General features: G+C 38.9%; 1 protein-coding gene across 2 annotated transcripts in view; it reads left to right on the top strand.

Annotated features, from left to right (window-relative positions):
* DOCK1 (dedicator of cytokinesis 1) overlaps positions 1–25,910 on the top strand; it is a 538,667-nt gene that overhangs the window by 135,166 nt on the left and 377,591 nt on the right. For both annotated transcript variants that reach the window (XM_065552235.1, XM_065552233.1), the window contains exons 24-25: positions 16,302–16,372; positions 18,077–18,183. In XM_065552235.1, coding sequence (XP_065408307.1) covers positions 16,302–16,372; positions 18,077–18,183 — 178 coding nt within the window. The remainder of the gene's footprint in view (positions 1–16,301; positions 16,373–18,076; positions 18,184–25,910) is intronic.

The raw sequence follows: 25,910 nt of genomic DNA, 5'->3' as shown, positions 1-25,910 counted from the left end.
ATCAAATTGTTTTGGTTATCATGCTGCTGCAGTGTGAAATGCTAATTCAAACTGGGTTCTAGAATTTTTTTCTTGAATTGTATTAATTTACCCCTTTTTCCATGATATATCATGATGGCACAACCTGTTTTTATTTATATTATTACTAAACATATACTGCAACATCCGTTGCTACTGAATGATAGGCAAATAAAGATGCAACAATGATTTTGTAATGGCAGCAGTTATAGCCCTACCCAGCAAAGTACTTACTTAGGATGGAAAAATCCCATACAGTGCTACAGGCTAGGGACCGAGTGGTTAGGCAGCAGTTCTGCAGAAAAGGACCTGTGGTTACAGTGGACGAGAAGCTGGATATGACAAAGCCCTGGCTGGGATGATTTAGTTGGGGATTGGTCCTGCTCTGAGCAGGGGGTTGGATTAGATGATCTCCTGAGGTCCCTTCCAAACCTGATATTCTATGATTCCATGTGCTTAATTTGTAAGCATGTGAGTAGTTCCATTAAGCATACGCTTAAATCCATTGAAGTCAATGGAAATCTTGTATCAGGCACTGTTTAACTCCTAATAATCATCTTCCTTTATTCAGTTTTGACTCTGTTATCTATTGACGTCTGAATATTTTATTAGAAAGTGTCATATAGGTCAGGGGTTCTCAACTTTTTTTTTTCTGAGGCCTCCCTAACATGTTATAAAAACTCCACAGCCCATATATGCCACAACAACTGTTTTATATGCATGTAAAAGCCAGGCTGGCATTAGGGGGTATCAAGCAGGGCAACTGCCCGTGGCCCCATGCCACAGGGGCCCCCACGAAGCTAAGCTGCTCAGGCTTCAGCTTGAGGCCTGGTTGGCAGGGCTCAGGGTGGTAGGGCTTTGGCTTTCTGCCCTGGACCTCAGTGAGTCTATTGCTGGCCCTGCTTGGTGGACCCCCTGAAACCTGCTTGCGGCCCCTCCAAGGGGCCTCAGACCCCTGGCTGAGAACTGCTGATCTAGGTGAGAATGGGAAGAAGGGGTTGGTTGGTAATGGAGTAGATTTTGAGAGTCGACTCTTGCTGAAAATTTTCAAAAGCATCCAAGTGATTTAGGAGTTAGGTACCAGTGAAAGTGAATTAGATTTACTCTCCTAAATCTCTTAAGCGCTTCTGAAAGTTTTACTCAATGCCTACAATGCTGCCTGCTCACCTATTTCAATAAACTAGCAAGATGAAACATTGCTATTCATATCAGGACATTAACATCACATTGCAGACCCCCCAGGGGATTATTTTTGAATTGCTGTTGATGCCACTGGATTATAACAGGACATGATCATCCCTCATCCTCAGTCTCAGTTGGAATTTATTACTTTACTGTTAATTTTTAATATTATTTGTTTCTAGTAGTGTAATGCACAAGTCACAGTATAAATAAAAAGAAGACACAGTCTCTTCTCTGAAGAGCTTATACTTTCAAAAAAACAGAGGATCTCTATTATTACTGGTTAAAGGATTTAAACTAATCCTACAAAAATCTGCAGAAGAACAATATAAGAGGCAGTTGAAAGGATTTGTATGTCATTTAAATGGGGGAATATTAGAGGTTGTCAAAATATTTAACATCTAAATTTAATAACCTAAATGTTAATCCTGTAATGTCATGGAAAATTCAAAATATTTACTAATTCCATTGTGTGGCTTAGTTGTAAATTCCAGTTGTACATTAATGGAAAACTAATAATGGCTAATTCTTCTATTTACATTTCAGTCTTGGTTCTGTTTCTATTAGCTACTGTAGTGTTTTTCAGAGCTTGAATGTAACACCAATATTTTTCTAGATAGTAAGCTTTGTTCAGTTATCTTGTTATAAAGGATTGACACCCTGAGATAGCTAAAACTAGGGAATAGCTGCAAACTCCTCACAGTTGCATTGACACATAAGAGTTGACACTGTTCAGAGAAGACAGTACAATTTCTAGTTAGCAGCTAAATTATTTAACAGTGTCCTTCCTCTCTGTTGTTTGCCAGTAAGCAATTCAGGAGTTTTATCATATTTTGTTCATTATTTGAAATTATTTGACAAATTTCAGAGAATCATAGAAATGTAGAGCTGGAAGGGACCACAAGAAGTCACCAGGTCCAGTCCCCTGTGCTAAGGCAGGGCCAAGTAAACCTAGACCATTGCTGACCGGTGTTTGTCCAACCTGTTCTTAAAAACCTCCAATGATGGGGATTCCACAACCTTCCTTGGAATCCTATTCCAGAGTTTAGCTGCCCTTTATAGTTAAAAAGTTTTTCCTAATATCTAACCTAAATCTCCTTTCTTGCAGATTAAGCCTATTACTTCTTGTCCTATCTTCAGCTGACATGGAGAACAATTGATCAACATCCTCTTTCTAAGAGCCCTTAACATATTTGAAGACTATCAGGTCCATCCCAGGACTAAATATGCCCAGTTTTTTAACCTTTCCTAATATGTCAGGTTTTCTAAATGTTTTTTTACCACTTTTTTGCTCTCTTATGGACTCTCTCCAGTTTGTCCATCTCTTTCCTAAAGTGTGAGGCCCATAATTGGAATCATACTCCACCTGAGTCTTCAGCAGTGCTGAGTATAGCAGGACAGTTACCTTCCATGTCTTAAATAAAACACTCATTTTAATACAACAGTCCTGTTAATGCAAAATACAAATACTCCTCTTACGCCCTGTTAGTCTGTATCCGCAAAAAGAACAGGAGTACTTGTGGCACCTTAGAGACTAACAAATTTCGTGGACTACAGCCCACTTCTTCGGACTGGGAATGGCTGAGCCATTACAAACATTGAATCTATCTCCCCTTGTAAGTATTCTCACACTTCTTATCAAACTGTCTGTACTGGGCTATCTTGATGATCACTTCAAAAGTTTTTTTCTCTTACTTAATTGGCCTCTCAGAGTTGGTAAGACAACTCCCACCTGTTCATGCTCTCTGTATGTGTGTATATATATCTCCTCAATATATGTTTCACTCTATATGCATCCGAAGAAGTGGGCTGTAGTCCACGAAAGCTTATGCTCTAATAAATTTGTTAGTCTCTAAGGTGCCACAAGTACTCCTCTTCCTCTTACAAAAGTTTCTTTAACTTAGTGTGTGGGCTGCACAATTGGGTCACATTCTGTAAGATGAGCATATCTCTTTGGACCATATTTCTGCTGCTGAAGATGATATTTGAATTTAAAACTAATTTTCTATATCATTCACTTTAAAATCCTCTCTTTCCATGAATGTTCCTGCCAGTAAATTCATTCATCAGATTATTTATGGAAAGCAAATACAAAAATGACATGCACATAAAGAAAGCAGATTCAATATTTTATTTGAACAAATTTATTTTTTATTAGTACAAATGTTTTGAAGTATTTACCCAACTCTAGTATAGTGCTGAAATTGAGAATTGTTTTTAGAACCCCTTTCTAGCTAACTAGTGATAAATATTTTTTGTTTGTTCCATCTTTGTATCAGTCATATCTTAAGAGTCATCAATGTATTTCAGTGTGTTTAGTTCAGTGTAAAACAAAATTGTGTATTTGCATTTCAGAAAAGTACATGAATTGATTTTATTCTAAGATTAGTTTCTTGTGCCTTCTGTTTGACTTTCTCTTTGCACTAAAGTTCATATCTTTTCAAATTAATTGTCCTTTTTGTCAATACTGTTCCCTCTTGATTTCTGCTGGTTTTCTACTGTTAAGACCATTTCTACACTTATTTGCAGCTGTGCATTGCTACTGGGGGCACAGAGTTGAAGTAATTTGATCATAAATTGGCCCAACGGAGGGAGGAACTCTGCGAACTCTTACTCAGCTCAGCAGTCTGAAATTTCAGACAATAAATATTTCTCACATGAATACATTCTTACATATACTTGAAATTAGTTCTAAGTGTCAGTCGTCAATAAAAACTTATTTTTAAAATCATTTTACAGTTTAGTCATGCTGGGAAGTGCTTATATTTTGAACTTTCAGATTACAGGGCTGAGAAGTGAGTTTATTTTTTTCCCCAGATTTGAAAGCATCATATGAGATGAATTTGACAGAAATCACAGTGAAAATGTTGAACTACGCAGTGGTCAGCCAGTTCTAGGTTTTGGGCAGCCCTGTGTGAAATAACATTTGGGGCCCCATCACCAGTTCCCACTTACTATTGTGGAAATATGAGATGCTGTTTTCCAATTCAAACTGGAACAAGTGCAAAGGAGGACTACTAGGGTGATCGGGGAAAGGAGAGATTATTTTACCTGAGGAAGCTAAAAAACTTTGGCTTGTTTAGCCTAGCAAAACAAAAGCTGTGAGGTGGTAGGATTGTTCTCTCTCTCTCTAATAAATCAGAGAGGGAAAAACGCTATTTAAACAAAAATGTTGGCCCAAGAACAGATAGGTATAAACTGGCCATGATTAAATATGGGCTGGAAATTAAAAGATTTCTAAACATCTGTGGGTGAGGTTCTGGAACAGTCTCCCACTAGGAGCAGTGTGGACAAGCAATTTAATTAGTTTTAAGATGGAGTTTGATAAATTTATGAATGGAATTATATGCTGAGATTTCTTGTGATAGCAGGAGACTGGATTTGGTGAACCAAGTGGTCCCTTTCAGTCCTATGCTCTAATATATTTTTTTCTCCAGCCTGGCTTTGACTTCCCTGAGTCTGTGGTGAACCAACTGCTGCTTATTTGTAAGGCTTTTTGGACCTGGGTGGACCCCAGACAGCAACTGGGAAGACCGGAGATGAAGGAAGGCAAAGTGAACCTTTCTATGCATGATATGAGAGGGCAGTTGGGAAACTCAGTAGAGAGAGAAGAGATGGGAGAAAGAAGTGGGGATGAAAACACACCCTTTTTAGTGGTTGAATGTAGGATTGGCAAGAGCAGACTCTAGTTTGGGCTGTCCTTCTGCAATTCGTAATATCATTTTAATGTCTAAATACTACAGTGATAAATGCTCCATACATTTTTAAGATAAACTATCTGCCACAGCCCTCTGGCATAAGCTTCATAATGGCAGCCTGGGAACTGAGAATGGTGTTCTCTCTCATGGATTTTCTGTGCATGTAGTGTATGCACCAAAATGACTCTCCCTCTTTGTTTCATAGAATTTATGAGAAATAAACACTAGTGATTAATATATTCGTGTTAGGTTTATATAAAGCGTGTTCTTCAAAAACATGCAGTAAAAGATGGCTTTGGAATTTTTAAATTATTTGATCTGAAATCAGTCTAATTGTCCTTTAGTTATTTAATTTCCAAACTGTGTTTCCACATGGTCTTTGATTTTTTGTCAGTAATGGATAGAACATCGGGAGAAAAATCATTAAATCTTTTTTGCTTCTCCTGATGTTAAGACAATAACTCAGTGCCTGTGTTTAATAGTCATTGAAATGGTTGTCCTTGTGCATTTCTCATTGGTTTTCCATGGAACAAATTAAAGTCTATTTAATTAAAGCTGGAACATTGATAGTAGCTTGCTTCAGGGCAGTGACAGCTATCAAAATGTGCCAGGCAGCAAGTTGATGCTCATTATATACTCTTTTTAAGATTACTGCTTTGATGCAATGTTACAAGGATGATCTTGGGTCAGCCAGTATGTGGTCAGGCCAGTATTGCTGGTCCCTGCCTGAACTTTCAGTTCTCGGTTTTCTATGAAGGGGATTTTCTGTGTATTTTTTTCTATATTGCTTAATCTATTTGTTTTAGTGGAAATATCACTATTTAGAACTGTCAAGTATTCTGATGCCATGTGCATGTCTTGTTAAAGGAAAGGTTTTTATATTATGTAGATTGTTACTTGATCACTAGCCAACTTGATCACTAGCCTGGGAGCCTAGAAGTTCCATGATAGATAAATGTATGAGCCAAAAAGGAACTTACTTTGGAGCCATTCTGGTTTGACTAATTGGTGGACCACAAGATAAGAAAGCTCTAACTAGCCATAAACAAGATGTATTAGGCCCAAAGGGACATTGAGACTGAATTATTTTCCTTTCCCTAGTGAAAAATTAGTGTGACATGTTATGTAACTCCAGGCATATGCAAAAAATATATAACACAATAACCTTGTAATTGTGTTCTAAAATTGAGTTAGATATGTTAAGACATGACCATATTTTCTGTGATGAATTTAGGAATCTGTCTATGTACATCTTATAAATTCTGGTTGATATGAAATTGTGGAATCCTAGAATGCCTCGTATGTGGAATCTTCCATTTGGTCACAGGAGCTGTATCGCATATTTACTGGACCAGGGATAATGGTCAATTGTTAGCTTTAATGGTTGCCTATTGAGTTTAAACACCTTGGGACCATTGGTTGATTGAAGCAGGACAGCCAGTTTTCTCCAACTTCCCTGGAGGGTGCTCAGTTTTAGTGAGTGGAAAATCCCTAGCCGCAGAACAAAGAAACCAGGTATTATTGGTGGAACATATACATTCAAGACACACACAGGATGCTTTGTGCAAGAGAAAAGAAGAAGCTGGTATGCTTTCATAGTGGTGGTGGTGGTGGTCCTGTTTAACTGCAGGATCAGCTGAGGAAGAAGGAAGCTAGCTGACCTAGAGAGTGAGAGAAACACCATGATTAGGGGAAGAAGCCATGGGCTGTAGGAGAAGGATCCTAGCCACCCCAGAGAACTCTCCAGCATTGTGAGGAAACTGAGGCAGGGAAACAAGTATAGATGTATTTTATTTCGTATACATCTGTGTATTTCTTGTGCGGTCTAAGTAACAAGTAATTTCTTTTAGAATTCTGTGCAAAGTCTGTCTGTCTGTTTGCTTTCAGTATTACATGCCCCAGAAGAGTTAAATTGTAAGCCTGGAGTGCCCACACGGTTGGAGTTTTGGGAAGGGTTTACTAAAGTTTCTGGAGAGTATGAGGGGTCAGCACAGGTTCTGGGCCCTCGGCATCTGGGCCACCTGGTCCCATTTCTGTGAAGGGATAACAGACTGGCAGCGTGTGCCCTGGAAATGTTCTGGAGAGGCCAAGGAAAGAGACAGTGCTGGAGCCTGTTCAGATCAAGGGAAGCTTCAAGCACATGGGTCCAGTGGATTGAGGTGCAACAGAGCAGCCTGGGGATTGTCCTGTGGACGGAGCTTTACTCAGGGCTGACTGCGATACTGTTCTCATTTTCTTCATTAGCACATTAGACAACTTGCTATGAAAAATGAAGGTAGATGCCTTTACCTATATATCAGAGTTGATATGCCTGTTCTTTTATCTGGAATGATTTTTTTTTCCAACTGCAACAAAATACTTTCCCCATTCCATAGCTCGTGGGAGGATATTTTCAGTGAGATGGTGAAGTTCAGGGATCAAATTGGATTGTTTTAGAGTCCTCCTAATCTGAAGTCTTTCTATCCTACTCTCTCCTCTGAGACTCTGAATCACTTCTTCAGTCAAAACTTAAAGGCAAAGGAGAGTTTTGACTCTAATCTTTAAAGCAGCTTGTGTTTTGTGACAATTTCACAAAAGATCCAGAGCCTGTTGGAAAACAGGGTGGGGTTCATGTTCTGTTACTCTCAGAAAACCTCAGCCCAGAGTTCCTTGCTAATTTCCCCCCAAGGGAGAGAAAAATTTGAATCCTTAGCAAACAGTTGTCAGGAATCCCAGGTATTCCACACTGGGAATTACGAGGCATCTCTGTATCTGGCTTGGGAGAATGTCTGCTAGCAGGAAAAAGTGAGTGCCCTGAGGAGTGGGCACTCCTTACGGTCCTGTTGCTCTGTGGAGTGGGCAGAGTGTTCCTGCCCCACCCCTGTGCGGATAGACTAGCTTTTGTCACGCCCCTGAAGTAGATGCTGGAACCCCCTCATGACTTGGAAGATGATGGAGATGACCACAAGGCCCCTTGAAATCACTGAGGCATCAGGAAGAAGTGGCCTACCACCTGCATGGCCAGCTAAACTCCTAATTATTTTGGGAAAAAATCTGCCACTGTTTCTATCTTGTCCCACTTACACTACAGCCTCTCAGAAATATACAAAGTACTTTCCAATATGTAGAACTATTGGTTATTAAAATATAAAAACATTGCCAAACTCATACATCATAATGCTTATTTCTTTACTTTTAGGATTCCATGATACAAAGCTATTCATTTGAGGTCTGACCTAAAACCCAGTTCACCAATAGGTGTCTTTTTATTGGCTGATGGGGATGTGAATCACACCATTACTAGCCAGATGGTGGCCTTTTTCACAATCTAGGCCTAAGGAATTTTTTTGTCCTTGATACAGTGACCCGGATTTGGATGCCAGATGTGCCATTAGACACCAATGCCAGTGTTTCTTGAGTGGAGGTGGAGGGAGACTAAAAGGCGTTCCTAAACTGAATCCATCTTGTCATGTTTAGTCCTGTTGCCAAGACCACAAAACTAATAACCTTAGTAGATGGCTCTTAACTATTTAGAGAAAGGAACATCTCCTTTTTGAAGTTGTTTTTCTCAGTTGTATGTATTTCCGATTCAGCCATCTAACTGAATTCAGTTTAATATGCATTTTCTTAAGAAATATGTAAATTAATAATTGCTTCATACATTATTCAAGAAAAGCTTATTTTGTATCACTGATAGATCTTCTAATCTTATATAAAGATATGCTAATGGATTTAATTAAAATAATTATACTGAATAATGTACCCTGAACTTTACCCTAAAATAGTACATATTAATCATCATCAGTAGTCATATTTCTAGGTACAAAGACAATTACAATATTTGATTGATATTAGATAACAAACCAAATATTTTTCCCTTTTTTGTTTAAAGATTTGGCTTGAGTATTAGTAGTGTAATTTATCTGTGACATCATGACACTTGGCGTTGGAAAGAGTGATCATAAATAAATATGAGGACTTCTCTGCCTAGTGATTTATGGTCTATTCTGATTTAATTTTGAGAACCTGCAACTGCCATTGACTTAAATGTGAGCTGCAGGTGCTTAGCATTTCTTAGAATGATGTAGGAATCTGATTCTTTTTTTGCCTCTAAAATTTTTTTTAAGGGGCTAAACTTATTCAGTAATGCAGATCTTTTTTCATATAAATAGTAAGATCCAAGACAAAGGGAGATAATTCTCCTTTTCTGAATGGCTGTGTTACATCTGCATCTGGAATATTATGTTCCTTCCTGGGCATTACATCGCTAGAAATATATTGGCAAAATGGAGGGAGATTGGAGAAAAGCAACAAAAATGATCAGAGACTATCACAGTTGACTTATTGAGAAAGATTTAAAAATAACTGTGTATTGCTATTTTAGGGGCACCTCTATAAATATTTGAATGGTGTAAAAACCAAGAAGGAAAAACAATTATTTATTATGTATATGAGGGTGTAAATAAGACTAAGCAGATATTAATAATTGACAATCCTAGTTATTAGTGAGATGTGGAATAATGCCTTAGTGGAGGTGATGAAAGCCCTGTTGATTGGGACTCTGAAAATCAATTGGATAAAATGCTAGAAAATGCATTGTAGAGTTAAGTCCTGCATTGACAGGGTGATGGACTTGGATGACTTAATAGGCGTTTTCTGTATCTAACTTCTATGATCATGTGTTTATAACGGGCTTTCCTATTATAGTATTGTTTCTGGAATAATTTGGCCAAGATCTCTTGGTTCTTGGCTCACCTCAGTTATTGATAATGTGACAATCGTAAAGTGAAATTATAGTAATTTATTAATTTTGTAAAACTCAAATAATTGTTGTTTTGAATTTTAACTTTAAAATTGCATTTGTGTGTGGGCACATTACAAATGTGTATGTATACACACTCATTATAAATATATGCACATACACGCAGCCCCATGCACAAACCCATCTTAAGAGCATTAAAGTTGTAAATTCAAGCATTTGATTAGGTAGGGCCACAATTAAGGTTGCCTGTGCAATCTTAATTCAGCCCCTTTGTGCATATGCATATATGATATACTCTTTTCCCCAAAGAACCCTGCCTCATTCAGTGTACAGGATGGATGTTGCTCATTGGAATTGTTCATTTCTTCTTATTCTCATCATTCATTGTGTGTGGCTCTTTGCATTATTTACTCCACACCATACCAAACTCTTCACTTAATACAGAGTTAATTTCTTCATTGGCTAGTGCTCTCATTGTAGTATCTTAATTCTTAATGGATTTATCTTTACAACACTGTGAGGTCTGGTGGCATTATCCACATTTTGCAGATGGAGAACTGAGGCACAGAGATCAATGCCTAAATTATCAAGTGCCAAGTAACTTTAGGTGCTCAATTTGATAAGCCATAGGCCTCATTTTTCAGAGTACCTAGCATTTTATTGCACTTCATATGTTCAGAGCAGAGCTCCCATTGATGTCAGTAGGAGCAGTGAGTGCTTCTGCAAATTGAACAGATGTCTCAAGTTGGGTACCCAGAAAATGAGGAAGATACAGTGGCCACCTGTGAAGTTTTGGTTTAAGTGACTTGCCACGCATCATGAAGGAATTCTGGCAGAAGCAGGAATTGAATCGAGTTCCCTAGGGTAGCATTCAGCTGCCTTAACAATGAGCTCATTCTTCCTCTTCCTCCATTGTTTATTCACCACAGGTTTATTCAACACACACCTTCCAACTTTTGCAACAAATGCGGCATTGGTCCTACAGAACACAGCCTTATTCACTGTACTGTCTTGATTCATTCCCAGAGCCCTGTGGAAAAAGTGTGATGATGTAATTAATGATTGTCTCATAATTAAGGCCCTTAGTTTTCAGTTTTTATTTTGTTTTACATTTTCTGGGAATTTATCTGTGTTCATTACAAAAAATTTAAAAAATGGGTGAAAATTGCTGCAAAAAATTAATGTTACAATTTTCTGGGTAAATATCAGTGTTAATATCACTATTTTTTAACTTAAAAAAAACCCCTCTGATAATCTGAAATGTAGATGGATACAGTTTTTTATTTTCAACCCATTTTAGCATGAAAAGTAATTTACTTTTATTGGTTTTGAATGCTGATAGCATGGCGAGTTATCTGTAAAGCTGGTAATCATCGATAGGCCATCTTGTCCAGTCCCCTTCCCTGAGACAGGACCAAGTATTATCCAGATCTGCGGTTCTCAAACTTCATTGCACCACAACCCCCTTCTGACAACAAAAATTACTATATAACCCCAGGACGGAGGACCGAAGCCTGAGCCCGCACGAGTCTTGTCACCCTGGGTGGAGGTGGGAAGGGGGAGCCAAAGCCCAAAGGCTTCAGTCCCTGGCAGGGGGCCTATAACCTGAGCCCTGCCAGTCAGGGCTGAAGACCTCAGGCGTGGGCCCCTGGGTGGTGGGGCTTGGGAGTGGGCCCCCGGGTGGTGGGGCTCGGGCTTCAGCTTTGGCCCTGGGCCCCAGCAAGTCTAACACCATTCCTGGCGACCCTGTTAAAATGGGGTCGTGACCCACTTTGGGGTCTGACCCACAGTTTGAGAACCGCTGATTGAGACCATGCTTGACAGGTGTTTGTCTAAAATGTTATTAAAACCTCCAATGACAGGGATTCCGCAATCGTCCTAGGTATTTTGTTCCAGTGCTTAACTACCCTTACAGTTAGGAAGTTTTTTCTAATGTATAACCTAAATCTTCCTTGCTGCAATTAAAGCCCATTACTTCTTGCCTGTCCTCAGTGGATAAGGAAAACAATATATCACTCTCCTCTTCATAGCAACCTTTTACATACTTGAAGATTGTTACCATGTCCCCACTCAGTCTTCTCTTCTCCAGATTAAACGAACCCAATTTTTTCAGTCTTGCCTTGAATGTCATGTTTTCTAGATGTTTCATGAGTGCAGAATTGACAACCGTACGTATGCCAGTGTTTGAGTTATTACAATACTTCTGACCTGGTTCTCTGCTCCTGAAGGAGAGAGAGAGGCTTGGCAACCTGGGGTCTGGGAAGTTCCACTGTGCTGAGCGGGACCCCCCCTTCCCTCCCTCCCCCGAATCCTGACAAGCTTCCCGCTCTGTAAGGAGAGATGGCAGTTATAGAGCTGCCTCTCCATCCAGAGTGGAGAGCTGGGTCTGGGAAGTTCCAGCACTTTCAAAATAAGGGTGAAAATCGGTAAAACCCACATCATAGCTTCTGTAAAACATGGGAAATTTTTGGCCAAAATATTTGGCTAAAATGAAGGTCCTCATTCATAGTGTATATGCACAAGGAGGCAGTATTAAAGTTCCACAGGCAACCTTAAGACTGGCATCTTCTAAGTTTTGAGTGCTTAATTTTGTAATCGTAAGGTTCTTTTAATATAGTTTTTTGGATCTCTCTCTCTCTCTCTGTTTATTGTGTGTATGAAAACTCGTACTAGTACCTTGGAAACTGACAACATGTTGAAATGATTGACATTTCACTGCTTGATAAATTCAAAAAATGAGCTATTGAGTCTTTGTTTTTGTTACTATATGATGCAAATATTTCATATTTATTGTGTATATAATTTGGCTTGAATGTTATTTTAGAGATGCAGCGTAATTTGAAGAATTCACCCCTGTGCTTTCTCTTCCTGTCACACTTTTTTTCTCTCCCTCCACTCTCTTTCTTTATCTGGTTGACACCCAATTTGTTGCATTATGTTGAATTTAAATGCTTACACTTTCAGGAGCAAGGACCCATAGCTACCCTTGTTTTGTGAGGCATTTGTCATCTTTTTGGGCACTTTAAAATATGATGTCAGCAGAGGGGACTGAGAACTCCTGATATCTATTCCTGACTCGTCTTCACTCACCTAACTTCTTTTAGTTCCTTCTGTAAATATTTGTTATTTATCTACCTTAAAAGTTAGAAGGGGATAAATGAAAATAAAGGTAGGGAGAGGTAGGAAACCCTTTGTCCTGTGATAAGAAAGGTCTTGGTTTGACACAAAGCAGAACTTGCCTGATCTGAGCCTAACTTTTTCAGTTAGCTTCTGCGCCTTTCTGATTAGTTTCACTTGACTTAACAGTTGTGTTTAATTCTTATTTGAACTGTGCAATTTTTTTTTGCTATGGTTAGATTTTGCAATGACAGTGGAACTAACCAGTGTCACTTGTACACAGTCTTAAGCTATGATGTGTACATAAATATTACAAGACACTTATCTGATGCCATACTATATTTAATCTGTGTGTGTGGCCAAGAGAAGAAGACGGAAGCTGCAATATCCTTAAATTAAGATTTATATAGAGTTAGTGACTGTCAGTTTTGGTGCCATGAAAAAGATTTGAACCATAATATAATTCATTAACTTGAGGATTTATTAGCGAATATATTGTGAGCCAGAAAGGGAAGCTGACTACTTTCAATGATTCAGTGACTAAAGGGCTAAGGGAAGGAACGTCAACTTACCTCCTTCTTTGAGTGGTGTCCCTATGGGTGCTCCACTGTAGGTGTTTGTGCGTTCCTGTGACATCGGAGAATTTCAATAGCAGTCAGTCCCTCCTGTGGGGCCATGAGACCAGCTGGCATGCACGGGTATTCCCTCCTCAGTTCCTCCTCAGCAGCCCTAGGCTAGAGACGGAGCTAGGAGCTGTCCATTCACAGATCATTGGCTCCTTTAATTTTGCAAATTTTTGCTTCTCTTTAATCCTCTTTTCTTTTAGTACTTATTTGTGTTTAGTTGGCCATGCCAAAAAAAAAAAAAAAAGCAGGGGGGGCAGAAAAGAAAGGTAGAAAAAGTAGAAAAGGTTTGCCTCCCACCAAGCTTGTTGGGGAGTGATCTTCCTGCACAATGGTATGCCTGGCTCCCCAGGCTTCAAAAAGCGTCTTAGCTGGAAAGATTTCAGTGGATGGACATTCGCAGTGTATCCACTGCCTCGGGGAGAAGCACAATCCACAAAATTGTGGCTGGTGCCAGCAGCTAAAACCCAGGTCCAGGCAGGACAGAGAGTTGAAATTCCTTCCTTCCATTCCCCAGTGTCCTGACAAGAATGATCACCACAACCTTCTACGTCAAAGGAAGGTGATCCCAAAGAGACGAGCCACTCACTAAAGAGCTCTAAGAAAAGGTCTGTGAGTCCCCATAACGAGCCCAGATAGAGCAGGAAATAACCTCCAGCTCCATCAGTATCTTTGGTACCTACGGCGCCGAAGCTGCCTAGAGTCAGTACCCAGGGCACGCATGGTACCGAGCCAACAGAGCCAGTTGGTCCCTCCAAAGACCCGATGGGCACAGGCAAGGAAGTTCTGGTACCGGGGGTGCATGAGAAACAGATGTTCTGCACCAGGGAAGGCTACGTCGACTAGGTTGTCGGCACCGGCACCAACAGCCATCGGAACTGATACTAGTACCACCCGCACTGACTGACTACAGGTGTGCATTGGACCTCTTGCTCTCTGATGCACCGCACTCACCCCTTCTCAGTACCGAGGCTCCGGTACTGAGCTCGCCAGGAGTAGTGGACACAATGGCATATCCATGCCCTTCACTGTTTCTCTCCTCTTCAGACTCAGATAGTGAATGAGAGGACTTAGGTTTCTACTGAGAGTCCTGTGGCACCTTAAGACTAAAAGATGTATTGGAGCATAAGCTTTCGTGGGTGAATTCCCACTTCGTCAGATGCATGATACTAGGTGATACCCCTCTGATACTAGGTTTCTACTGCGTGTCCTAGCCCCACACTGGTCCATGGTTTGGGCAGCCACAGTTCCAGCCACTAGCTCCCTACCCGCAGTGGCCGAACTGAGACCTTTGGCAAACCCAAAGGCAACACGCCTCACAGATCCCTAGTGTGGAGTACCAGGCACCCTCCTTTAGCAGTGGCTTCAAAGGTGGCAGACCCTCCTGAGCTATTGGGGGAAGGAATGGAAACCGAATCAGAAAAAGAGGATATTCCTCCAGCCCATCCTTCATAATCCTCACCTGACAAGGCAGTGATGCCCCCTCCGCCTTCCTTGGCAGATGGCTTTAAATCATTCCAGGACCTAGCCCAAAGAGCGGCTGAAGTCCTGCATAAAGTAACTGAACCCCATCACAAGCTGGTGGACATTCTCCACTCTTCCACTTCTACCAGAGGCCCTCCTAGACCCTGCTAGGGTCATATGGCAGACACACAAACAGGCAGACAAAAAGTACTATGTGCTAGCAAAGGGCACAGAATTTTTGTTTTCCCACCCACCTCCTTCATGGAAATGTGAGTTTGTAATCAAGTGTAACAGTCTCTGCAAAGACATTTCTGACCACACCTCTGCATTTTACTGTTAGTCAGCAGAAGAGATATACAGATCTAAAAATAAATAAATATGTTCCTTATTTATCCATGTAAATAATCGATTAAAAAAAAAAAAGACTCCAGAGGAGATCCTGTCAATTACAGGCTGGTAGCCCTACTTCAGTACCAGGCAGATTAGTTGAAACTGTAGTAAAGAACAGAATTATCAGACACACAGATGAATACAATATGTTGGGGAAGAGTCACACAGCTTTTGTAATGGGAAATCATGCCTCATCAATCTATTAAAATTCTTTGAGGATGACTGCAACATATCTGAAACGGGGGGTGCGGGAGGGGAGATATTCTCTGGACTTGCCAGAGTAAGGGTACCAGTGCTCTGTGGGTGGGGGAGAAGGAGGTCAAGCTGCTGCAAAAGGGGGGGGTCAGCCTGGGCGATGCTGACTCATACCCTTGGGAACGTAAGTGCGAAAGGCTTTAAAAGGGGCAAGTTCGCTCAGTAACCCTTTCTCCACATATCAGGGAAGGCAGCACCTTGCTTGGGGGGTTCAGGCTCCTACGATTGGAACGGCAGGGAGCCAACTCCCGTTTCTCATGGCCCACCTTAACTCTCCTGTGAGGGCGGCTTGTGGAAGCCCTTGGTAGTTATTTGAATGAATATGGAATTGTGTGTACTGTATACTATTATCTGACGGGTAGTCACAGATATCTAATAATAAAGCTGTGTCCTGATTAAATCCCTGTGAAGTGTCTTCTGTCCTTCATTCAATATTGTCTGACAACGTCAACAAGCATGTGGATAAAGGTGATCCAGTTGATATAGTTTACTTGTCTAATGATGTCTGTGGATTTCTACAGGTTTGAGGAACTTCATGTAGTGTTCCTAATTTTTTTTCATTATTGTTCCATTGGCAAATCTCTCAATCTATTCCTACTCTTGGGCAGAACCATTCCAACATATGGTGATAAGAGGAATTTGCCTCTTCTAATTCAAGTAGTTTCTGTTTAAATGGTCCATCTTGTAATATTGTACAACTTTCTTATTTTTAATTTCTCTCCCTTTCAGTGAACTCTGCATTGTAACTTTAAATTGTGGTAACTGTCAAACTGGTGTTTACACTAAGGTCATTGCTGTGTTTTTAATTTTTAGGGGGCTGCACTTAAATACTTGCCAACTATTGTCAATGATGTGAAATTGGTATTTGATCCAAAAGAACTTAGGTAAGTAATGTTATTAAAGTAATGTACTGTGTACTTTCTATTGTCTAGATCTACATTTTTGCGTTTGAACTTGTGTATAATTATTTAATGCACAACATTTTATATGAACTTTTATTGCTATCTTGGTAACTTGAATCCCTAGGACAAGAAATCATAATCATCTATGATATTGCACTTGGATCAAAATTCTTTGCTCCAGCCATCTTCAGGAGTATACATACATATTTTTATTTTAAAGTAAAATGTGTGGTAGGGAAGCTTACTATTATTATTTTTTTTTGTGACAAATTTGCAAGCCTGTCTAGTTAAGATCATCTAATGAGATGCCAAAAATTGTAAATCATGTGAGTGATATCAGACTTATAGCTCATGTGTTTCATGCATCACTCTGCACCTCAATTGATTTGAATAATGATAGCTTTGTTATAGTTCACTGCACACTAGTTGTGTGTGGAAATTTTACTAAAGCAAAAACAATCATCTCTCCATGGACCCCTTTTACAAAAAAGATAAAGCGGAAAATTTGTTTAAAAACAAACAAATAACTAAGATTAAACACACTGCTAATGTGCTTAAAAAAACCCCTATAGTAATCTATTTTAGATATTTTAATTGCACAGACTATACATTGTCTTCAATTGTATAGTCTGTGATTTTTATTGAGGTAGTTTAGAGAACACTCAAGTGTTAATAAAAAATTCAGAGTTAATTTTTAATAAAATAAATGCTTGGAGGCTGGAAAATGAGAAGGCTATAATTCAAAAGCTAAATTTCAGTTTGGAAATACTCTGTACAAAAAATCATAATGATTGCTGAAATTTTTCATTGCACCCAGAAGCTAAAGTATAACTTTTCATTTACCTATTCTGCATGCTTCTTTATATCCTTTTCCACTAGGTCTCCTTGGGCCATGAGTATAGAGTTCCAAGACTAAGCCATTTCTGAAAGATGTATGGTAGCAAAAAGTACTGAAAAATCTGTCCAAAAGTAAAATACTGGTCATTGGCCCATCTTACTAAAGGATGTTGTAAATTTCCCATCACTTGGTCTTTTAATCAAGATTGGATGTCTTTCTAAAAGATATGTTTAGCTCAACCACAAGTTATAGGACTTGATGCAGGAACTACTAGGTCAAGTTGAATGACCTCTGTTATGCAGGTTGTCAACCAGGTCCCTTCTGGTCCCAAAGCCTGTGAATTTTTTTCTGCATCAGTCTCAGTTCTGCCCCTACCCCTAATTGAAGCTGTTCACATAAAGGATCCTTACTATCATGCTTCTTCCCCTACCTAAGTAGCAGGCTTTTGCATTTACAGTAACTCATATTTATGTTTTGTCTTATGTGCATTGCCTCTGTGCATCAGTTCGATTTTGAAATACATAAGCCAAAATGAAAAATGGAGAAGCTGTATGCTGCTACACGAGTAGAGCCTTGTTCATCTGTAGTGGAGTGAGGGAGGAAAATGAAGAGCAGAAATAAATATATTGGCCAAAGAAATTTAAACTAATTGTGAACACTGAATTGCCTTTCTATAACTCCTCACTATATAGAAAAGGGCTTGGTCCTCCTCTGCTCCCCCTTCCACCTGCCCAAAAAAATGTTTACTGAACTAACTGGTCAATTTCTTCTCTAGCTATAGACATTTGGTTTTATATACTTTTGAGAAATTAACATATTCCTTTTCTTAATTGCCCATTTTTGTATAGCAAGCTGTTTACAGATTTCATCCTAAATGTTCCAACGGGTCGGCTCACAATTCAGAAGCTGTACTGTTTGATCGAAATAGTTCACAGTGACCTCTTCACGCAGCATGGTAAGCAAAGCCCTGGAAATCATTACATTGTCACATTACTCATTGTCTCTAGACCTCTATCAGAGTCAGTTTTGTCCTCAATTTAGAAGGTAGTTGAGGTTGCAACCAATTAAAGTTGTTCCACTACAAGGACAAGCAGATTTAGACTATGTAAGAAAATGCTAATTGACAGTTAGTGTAGGTGGTAGATCATGGAGAAATGAAGGCAAAAACTTGTAATTTGTAATTTAAAAGAGCATTAAACACTGTGTAATTGGCTTGGATTGTAATTTTTAAAATAGGAAATTGTCACTTTCACATTTCTATAATGGTATTTTGAGTCAAGGAAATTGAGAGAGAGAACTTGACCTTTCTGTTTTAGTTTTTAAATACTTCCCACAAATTCCAAATTAAATACATTGACACTATACCATGCACCCAGATTTTCATTCCACTTTGCAGTTAGTGGCCCAATGAAAGACAAGTTCAAATGGTTATTTTATGGTTTATCTAGGTTTTCATTTGAGGTACAGCATTGCCTTTCTTTCTAGATGGCTATAGTGTAGACCAAAGTGTTGTTTCCTGGTGAAATAAGTTAACACAGTGAGCAACTAACTGTTGTCCTCTCCTCCCTTCCTAGTAATCTCTTCAATTTTGTCAATGTTCTAAGGGCCTGAGGAGAGAGAGGCAAAGTCCTTCTCTTCATTTAGATGTTTTGTAGTGATGTAGGGTGAACGAATTTAACCAGGATAACTTAAAAGGAAGCTGCTAAACCATTTAGACCCCAAATTTAGATTTGATGGGTTCTTTTTTAAAAGCTTTACAAATCTTAATAGTAATAAATGCTGTATTCATAAAACTATAACTGAGCAGTGAAAAATTATTTTTGGATTTAAACCTCTCCCTGAAGTATTTGCAAGCAGACAGACTTATATTGGTGTGTATATATATGGACCATAAAGTAAAACGAGCTATAAAAGAGAGCATTCTAATTTCGCTGCCCAATTTATATGAAACTACCACAGAATGGATGAAGAAAAATAATTTTTTAATTTAAAAAATATGGTTAGTCTTGATTATTTAAGGGAATTTTAGTAATACTGATAAGGATTTTAAATAAAATTAAACCTGACAGGATGTATTTTAATGTATCTGTTTTGTGGGTAACTGTTACAGATTTAACAAACATAATTCCTTCTTTGTCTGATATGATTATAAAAAGAAGCCACTTAGGTGAGAGAAGTAACAAGTTACAGGGACTTGAAATTTTCTAGAAGGCTGTGGTCCTTTTTTATCTATTGTTGATTTTATTTGTAGGTAAAGATGACACACTGAAAAAATAAATGAAGTCTGAACTTAGTGATTGGAACATAGAGTAGTAGGACTTTGATAAATAGGCTTCCTCAGCATTGCAAGGTGTGCAAGGCAACCCGCCCAACCCCCCATCCAAAAAAAACCCCACCCCAAAGTCGATTTAAAAGTTTGTGTCCTGTTGAAAAGAAAAATGCATTGATGTTTTTATTAAAGAGTATACTGTACATTTCATTGGCTATATGATTTTTCATTCTTAACCTGTATTTCTCGGGAATTTAGTGATTATGTTGGAAAAATTCCTTTTGTTGCTAAAATATCGGGGAGAGGAGCTAGATAAAAAATTGTTGGGGAAATAGTTTTTAAAATTATTCGTAAGAGGAGTATGAAACTGATTTTTCAGCGTGCATTAGTCCTTAACACTCAACATTTTGAAAGGGCTGTGCACTAGGTGCTGCTCCTTAAAATGCACAAGTACCCTCTGCACTGGTAGTGTTCTGTAGTTATCTGAATTATATGTACCCTCATAGCACCATACTGTGAAAATGTAGTCCTAAATGTATGGAGTAATTCCTTTTCCTGTTTTGAATTTTTTTAAATAAATTGATTGGTTAAATCCAGAGTACACACATGCACAGATATTCTGAAGCAGTATATATGCTTTCACTTGCAGAATGCCTGCCTGAGAGTAACGGCTCCCAGTGGTTCACAGATCATTTAGTGTATTAGGAGGCAAATTTAGCAGATGGCTAATAAAATAAATTACATGCATCTTTCATAATAAGATGACTCTGGCACGTAAATGCAGGAATGTATATAGTAGAGATAAGAAACCACCTAGAAACAGGAAGAAGGGTCAAAATGCAACAGCATGAATGTAAAATATACTACTATGTATAAAGGAAATTAAAGGGTAAAAACTTACTCTAAGGTTACTTTGTGGGCTAAAATAAATTTGTAAAAGCAAGGACGCATGATAGTATATGCATAAAACTTCTTACATCACATTGTATTTGCGTGTCCCTAAAACTGAAATAAGTGTGATATATCCTTTAGGACCAATGATCTATGTTAAAGGTACTGACTTAAGTCTCACACTTCAGGAGAGACTGGATGGTTAATGAGATTGATAATGAGAGTCAGAAACTACACCAGCAACATCCAGAATAGCTTTATCAGCAGAGCTGCATGGAATGAGGTCCGGTAGAGCCATCCTCTGTTTACACACCTGGGACTATGACATTAAATGTTTAGTAACCTCAGTAGATGAGGTTGAAAGAACAAGCTACAGTAAAAGCTGTTTTATCTGGCATATTGGGAGAATGAGAGGTTCCGGTAAGTGAAAAATACCAGTTAACTAAGAGGGAGGGAGTTTGGGTGCGGGAGGGGGCACGTGAGGGGGTGTGGGGTGCCGGATCCATCGGGCGTTCACCTTGGGCAGCTCCCCGCAAGCGGTGACCTGTCTCTGCTGCTCTTAGGCGGAGGCACTGCAGATGACTCTGCGCACTGTCTCCATCCACAGCTGCCCCCATAGCTCCCACTGGCCACAGTTCCCAACCATTGGGAGCTGAAGAGCTAGCGCTCGGGGCAGGGGCAGTGCGCGGAGCTGCCTGCTGCGCTTCCGCCTAGGAGCAGATGGGACAGGTCACTGCCTCCCAAGGTGAGCACCGCCCAGAACTGGCGCCCCGCATCCTCTCCTGTGCCCCAACCCACTGCCCTGAGCCCTCTCCCGCACCCAAATTCCCTCCCAGAGCCTGCGCTCCACACCCCCTCCAGTGCCAACCGGACTATAACTCAGAATTTCAATTAATATCAGAAATGCCGGTTTATAGAGCTTTCCAGTTGGTGAAGTGCCGGATAAAACAGTTTTTACTATACCATGAACAAGCCAGAAACTGCACCGCAAAAGCCCTAGCTAATTCATAAATCAGAATGCCTGGAATACATAGATTTCAGAAGACTTTGGGATATTTTCTCCACACATTTCCCCCTTCTCCCCAAGCAGCTGAAGTATCAGTTATTGACAATGCTGGAGGAAGCGTACTGAACCATAACCAATGGTCTTTATTCTTTATGGCAACCTTGAGTTCCTTAATAAACATGAATGTGTTCTTTGGTAGTCCAAATTATCTGCATGATTACAGTGATACTGTATATCCAAGTAAGATATAGGATTTTGCATTTGTATTGCAGCCCCTGTTTCTTCAGAATAGGTGATATAGGACATATGGGAGCAGTGAATATATTTACTTATTTTATCCACTGCTGTGCCATATTCTCTGTATAAGGAATTTTGTTCCCTCTGAGTGTCCTAGATTTTGTTGGTGAGGAATTACCAGTTGACTTCCAAGACCCACCTTTTCAAGGCCTGTGACCATTTCCAAATTTTCTACATAAACTTCCAAGTATAACATAGAACTCTGTACAGACTGATTCTGCTTTGGATATTCATCACATTCCTAGCTTCAAGACAATGAATATTCACTACTGTTTGAAGAAAAAATTGTTTTCTTTTACTGCTGGAAACTATTCCCCTACTAATAGAACCAAACCAATTTATATACATTTGTGAGGGTCATAGTCATTGAGTTCCATCCAAAGGCTACTTTGTACATCTACTTTAGTCTGTTAGACGTCCCACTAGTTTTATATCCTCACTTATTTCCTCATTTTTCTGAAGCTTGATAGATAAATTTAGTTTTGTCTTGGGGGGAAACAAACAACTAATTATCTTGGTCTTTCTTTGGCATTGCCAAAGCTCTTGGGAAATGATACCCAAATTCTCTCTCCTCTCACAAAAGAACCATATTTAAATTGCTTCTACATTCATTTGTCCTCAATCTGATTTGACAGAACAGTTACTGTAAGGGCATTGAAAAGATCATTTGGTCACAGTTATGTTGTTAGAGAAATTCATTAGAGTCTTTGACAAAACATTATTGCCTTGGAATTGTATCACAAAGATGATCTAAGTGTGTCCTGTTTGATTTGCAAGAGTTATTAAAAATCTAGAGGCTGATGCTCTTTCACTCCTTTTTATGATTTTTTAGAGGATTTCTGGTTTTGGTTTATGCAGTTTGTAGCTATATTACTGTTGGAAGCAGCGTGGTCAATAGGAATAAAGTGTGAGACTGGAAATGAGGATATGTGGAGTCAGTATCTTAAACAAGATACTTAACATTTCTGTGAAGTTGTGTAGATTTTCAAAAGAAAGTTAAGCGGGTTAGGTGCCAAAATCCCTTTGGAATTCAAGGGAATCCCAGCTTTCATTTCTAAAAATTGGGATGCTACTTTCTTACTTTGTAAAGCATTTTGAAGTCTAATTCTGCACAGTACTGAGTGTGTTGATATTTAGAATTTAAAATCCTGATTCAGCCAGGTACTTGGGTACATGCCTAACTATTAGAATGCAAGTAGTACCACTGACAGAGACAAGGTGGGTGAGAAAATATCTTTATTGGACTGACTTCTGTTGGTGGAAGGGGCAAGCTTTCAAGCTTCACAGAGCTCTTCCTCAAGTCTGGGGAAGGTAACCAGAGTGTCCAAGCTAAATGCAAGGTGGTACAGATGGTTAAGCATAAGGTGTTTATACATGTTGTAGGAGACCACTTAAAATGAAGTCTGCAATTAACATCTCTGCAGTCATAGGATAAAGGAGGATTAGTCAGCAGCAGGGTTTGTTACAAATTGTTGTAATAAGCCATAAAAGTAATGTCTCTGTTAAGTCCATGGTTTTTTAAGTGTCCAGGAGAGTTATGAATTTAAGCTCCAGGCTTGTCTTTTGAAAGTGTTGTGTAGGTTTCCTTTGAGGATGAGGAATGAGAGGTCAGATATGGAGTGATTGCTTTGTGAAAAAGTGTTCGCCCACAGGTGATAGGATATTTTTGTCTTTTATCATTTTTCTCTGAGAGTTCATTCAAGAGCATAGTGCTTGTCTTGTTTCACCCAAATAGTTGTTGAGGCATTTGATGCACTGGATGAAGTACACCATATGTTGTGATAGCATATGTTGTATAGGACCATGGATCTTGAAAAGGTATGCTTTAGGGGGCACTGATCATCATAGCAGTGGTGATAAGTCTGTAGGGATTGCATTTGTTCTGGCAGGGTATGGTGCTGCATTAAGTTACATAGGGATTGGGTATGTGTATATATGTGTATTTGAATACAGTGGTTTTGCAATAACCTAATGGATGCTTTAAACTATAAATGTATTTAATTTTTGTTATGGATGTTGTTATGACATGTTATATGTGTGTGTGTATATATATAACATAAAATGTACAACTCAAACGCCGAGATTCGGTTTTATACTAATGATTTATCTGCATTGTCATGGTATAACTATTTTTCTGTAACTTGAGCTCTTTTGTAAAACAAAGCCAAGTGTCAACTGAATTATGTGAGTTCTGGGCTTTAATCTGAAAAATCAGGTGATTTCTCTATTAGAAAATTGCTTGCCCATAAAAGTTTAATAGAAAGCATACACCATTTATATGCACTCTTACTGTTTAATTCTCATAAAAAAATGTTAATCTTTATCTCAGTGCTATATAATGGGAGCAAAGTTATTTAACGTCACTTTATGGATCGTTTAATTTTTTGTTTGGTCACATTAAACAAAAAAACACACTACTTGGTGTTCATAAAAATAAATGTTTTAAACTGACAAATTCGTTAATGTTCATGCAGTTTGCTGTAACAAAGTTCCCATATCAGTGTTGTGGTGAAATATTTTTGCTTGGATATTCATAAGCCGATAATGCCCGTTGAGTGTCCTCTTATAAAGATTAATACTTTATTTTCAGTGCACGCTACCCTGACATTAATCATTGTGGGATATACCAGTGCAGCAGGGGAAGAACAGATGTCGAATTATTGTTGTCTGTAATCATTGTGTATCATACTTATGAGCTACCTTCAGAGCTGGCTTTTGAACAGGAGAGTAGTGATATAGACTATACGTTTATTAAGGTTGTTCATTAATCAGTGTTGGGAGGTACACGTGAGAGGCAGTTCGATAAAGATTAACCTTTGCTATTCTGTGCTTTCTGATAATTTAAATATAGATGATAAAATATTGAGAATAATATTCAGGTTTGTAGGAAGGATGCATTTAAGGCATCACCTGCTTTGTACACCATATTATTGTAGTGCTGGTTGTAAAATAATTTGCCTGAAATTATCTTTGGATTGCTACATCTGGGTCATACTGCCTGTAATTAGGGCTGGCTAGAAAACATCAATTTGGTTTTGTGAGAAAAATTTGAGGTTTTGAAAATTGTTTTCATTCTAATACAGAATGAAGCAGAGACCTTTCAAAATGTTTAGTTCCATCCTGGCATTGTTTTTGACAGGAAAAAAATTTGTAAACATTTTTTCAACCTGCTCTAGCTGTGATGCATGCTATCAGCAGAGGTGAATTTGTAGTCCAAAGGTAAAGACTTTTGCCTCACAGCACAAATATTAGGTCTGCTCCTTGAGTGCTGGAAGTGGAAGTGTTTATTGACACAAAAATCACTCTCACCCTCTAAACACTACTACTGTGAAACGCTTTTTATGTATATATCTTCCAATGTATCATAATCAGAACTTTCATTTTCTTAGTTCTTGATATTTATTACTTTCAGACTGCTGGAAAATAAGCTTTAGACTATAGAATTATTTCTGTGCAGTGTTTCCCGCCCATAATTAGGTAGAGGGTACCAGCAGATCCCAGAAAGAGCTCGTGGTGATGACTGTGATTGTAATGTACCTTTATTTGCCTACGAAAGCTATGGTGTCTGGGTAGGAAATTTCCAAGTAGTAGAACTATCATTAACTAATGTTACTGTCCCAAACAAATACAAGTATGGGAGTGAATAACTTTTTTCAGTGAAGCCTTTGAAATAAAGCTAAGGCCAAATCCAATAGCAGAGTTACCTTCTGTGCAAACCTTTTTGTGTGTGTGTGTCACTTATATTGATGGATGGTGCACCTGAGACATCCTTGACTCCTTGTTTTATCTTCATGTTATATAACCTGCAAGATTTACAAACTCAACAGTTCATTTACTCACAGCTTGGTTCTCAGGAAGGCAGAGATCCACTGAAATGATGACGGAGAAATTTTGTCAAGTCCTCTTCGCTACTTGAAAGGAGCCAGCCCTCAGTATAGAGGTTTATAATTTCAAATGGAAGTAATATGACAAATCAATTAGGTCGTTTTCCTTGTCTCTCAAAATCAGCTTGCTTACCTTCACTATTGATCAGTCTCAGCTCCAGGCAACCCACTCAAAACTGATGTAACTGCAGTTTTAGATTTCCACGTGCTTTGCAGATACTACATTGATCTGTGATCATTCTCTAGTAGTAGGATTTAAAAGAGACATGAAACTTGCAATCTCTAATTAAGGGCTTTTGTAATGGTACTGATTGATGCACCCAGAGGCTTCACAA

Source organism: Chrysemys picta, chromosome 7 (assembly GCF_011386835.1).
Source record: "Chrysemys picta bellii isolate R12L10 chromosome 7, ASM1138683v2, whole genome shotgun sequence".
In the NCBI taxonomy this organism is placed as follows: domain Eukaryota; kingdom Metazoa; phylum Chordata; order Testudines; family Emydidae; genus Chrysemys; species Chrysemys picta.
The sequence above is the reverse complement of the archived record's forward strand: the minus strand, read 5'-3'. Positions and strand labels throughout refer to the sequence as shown.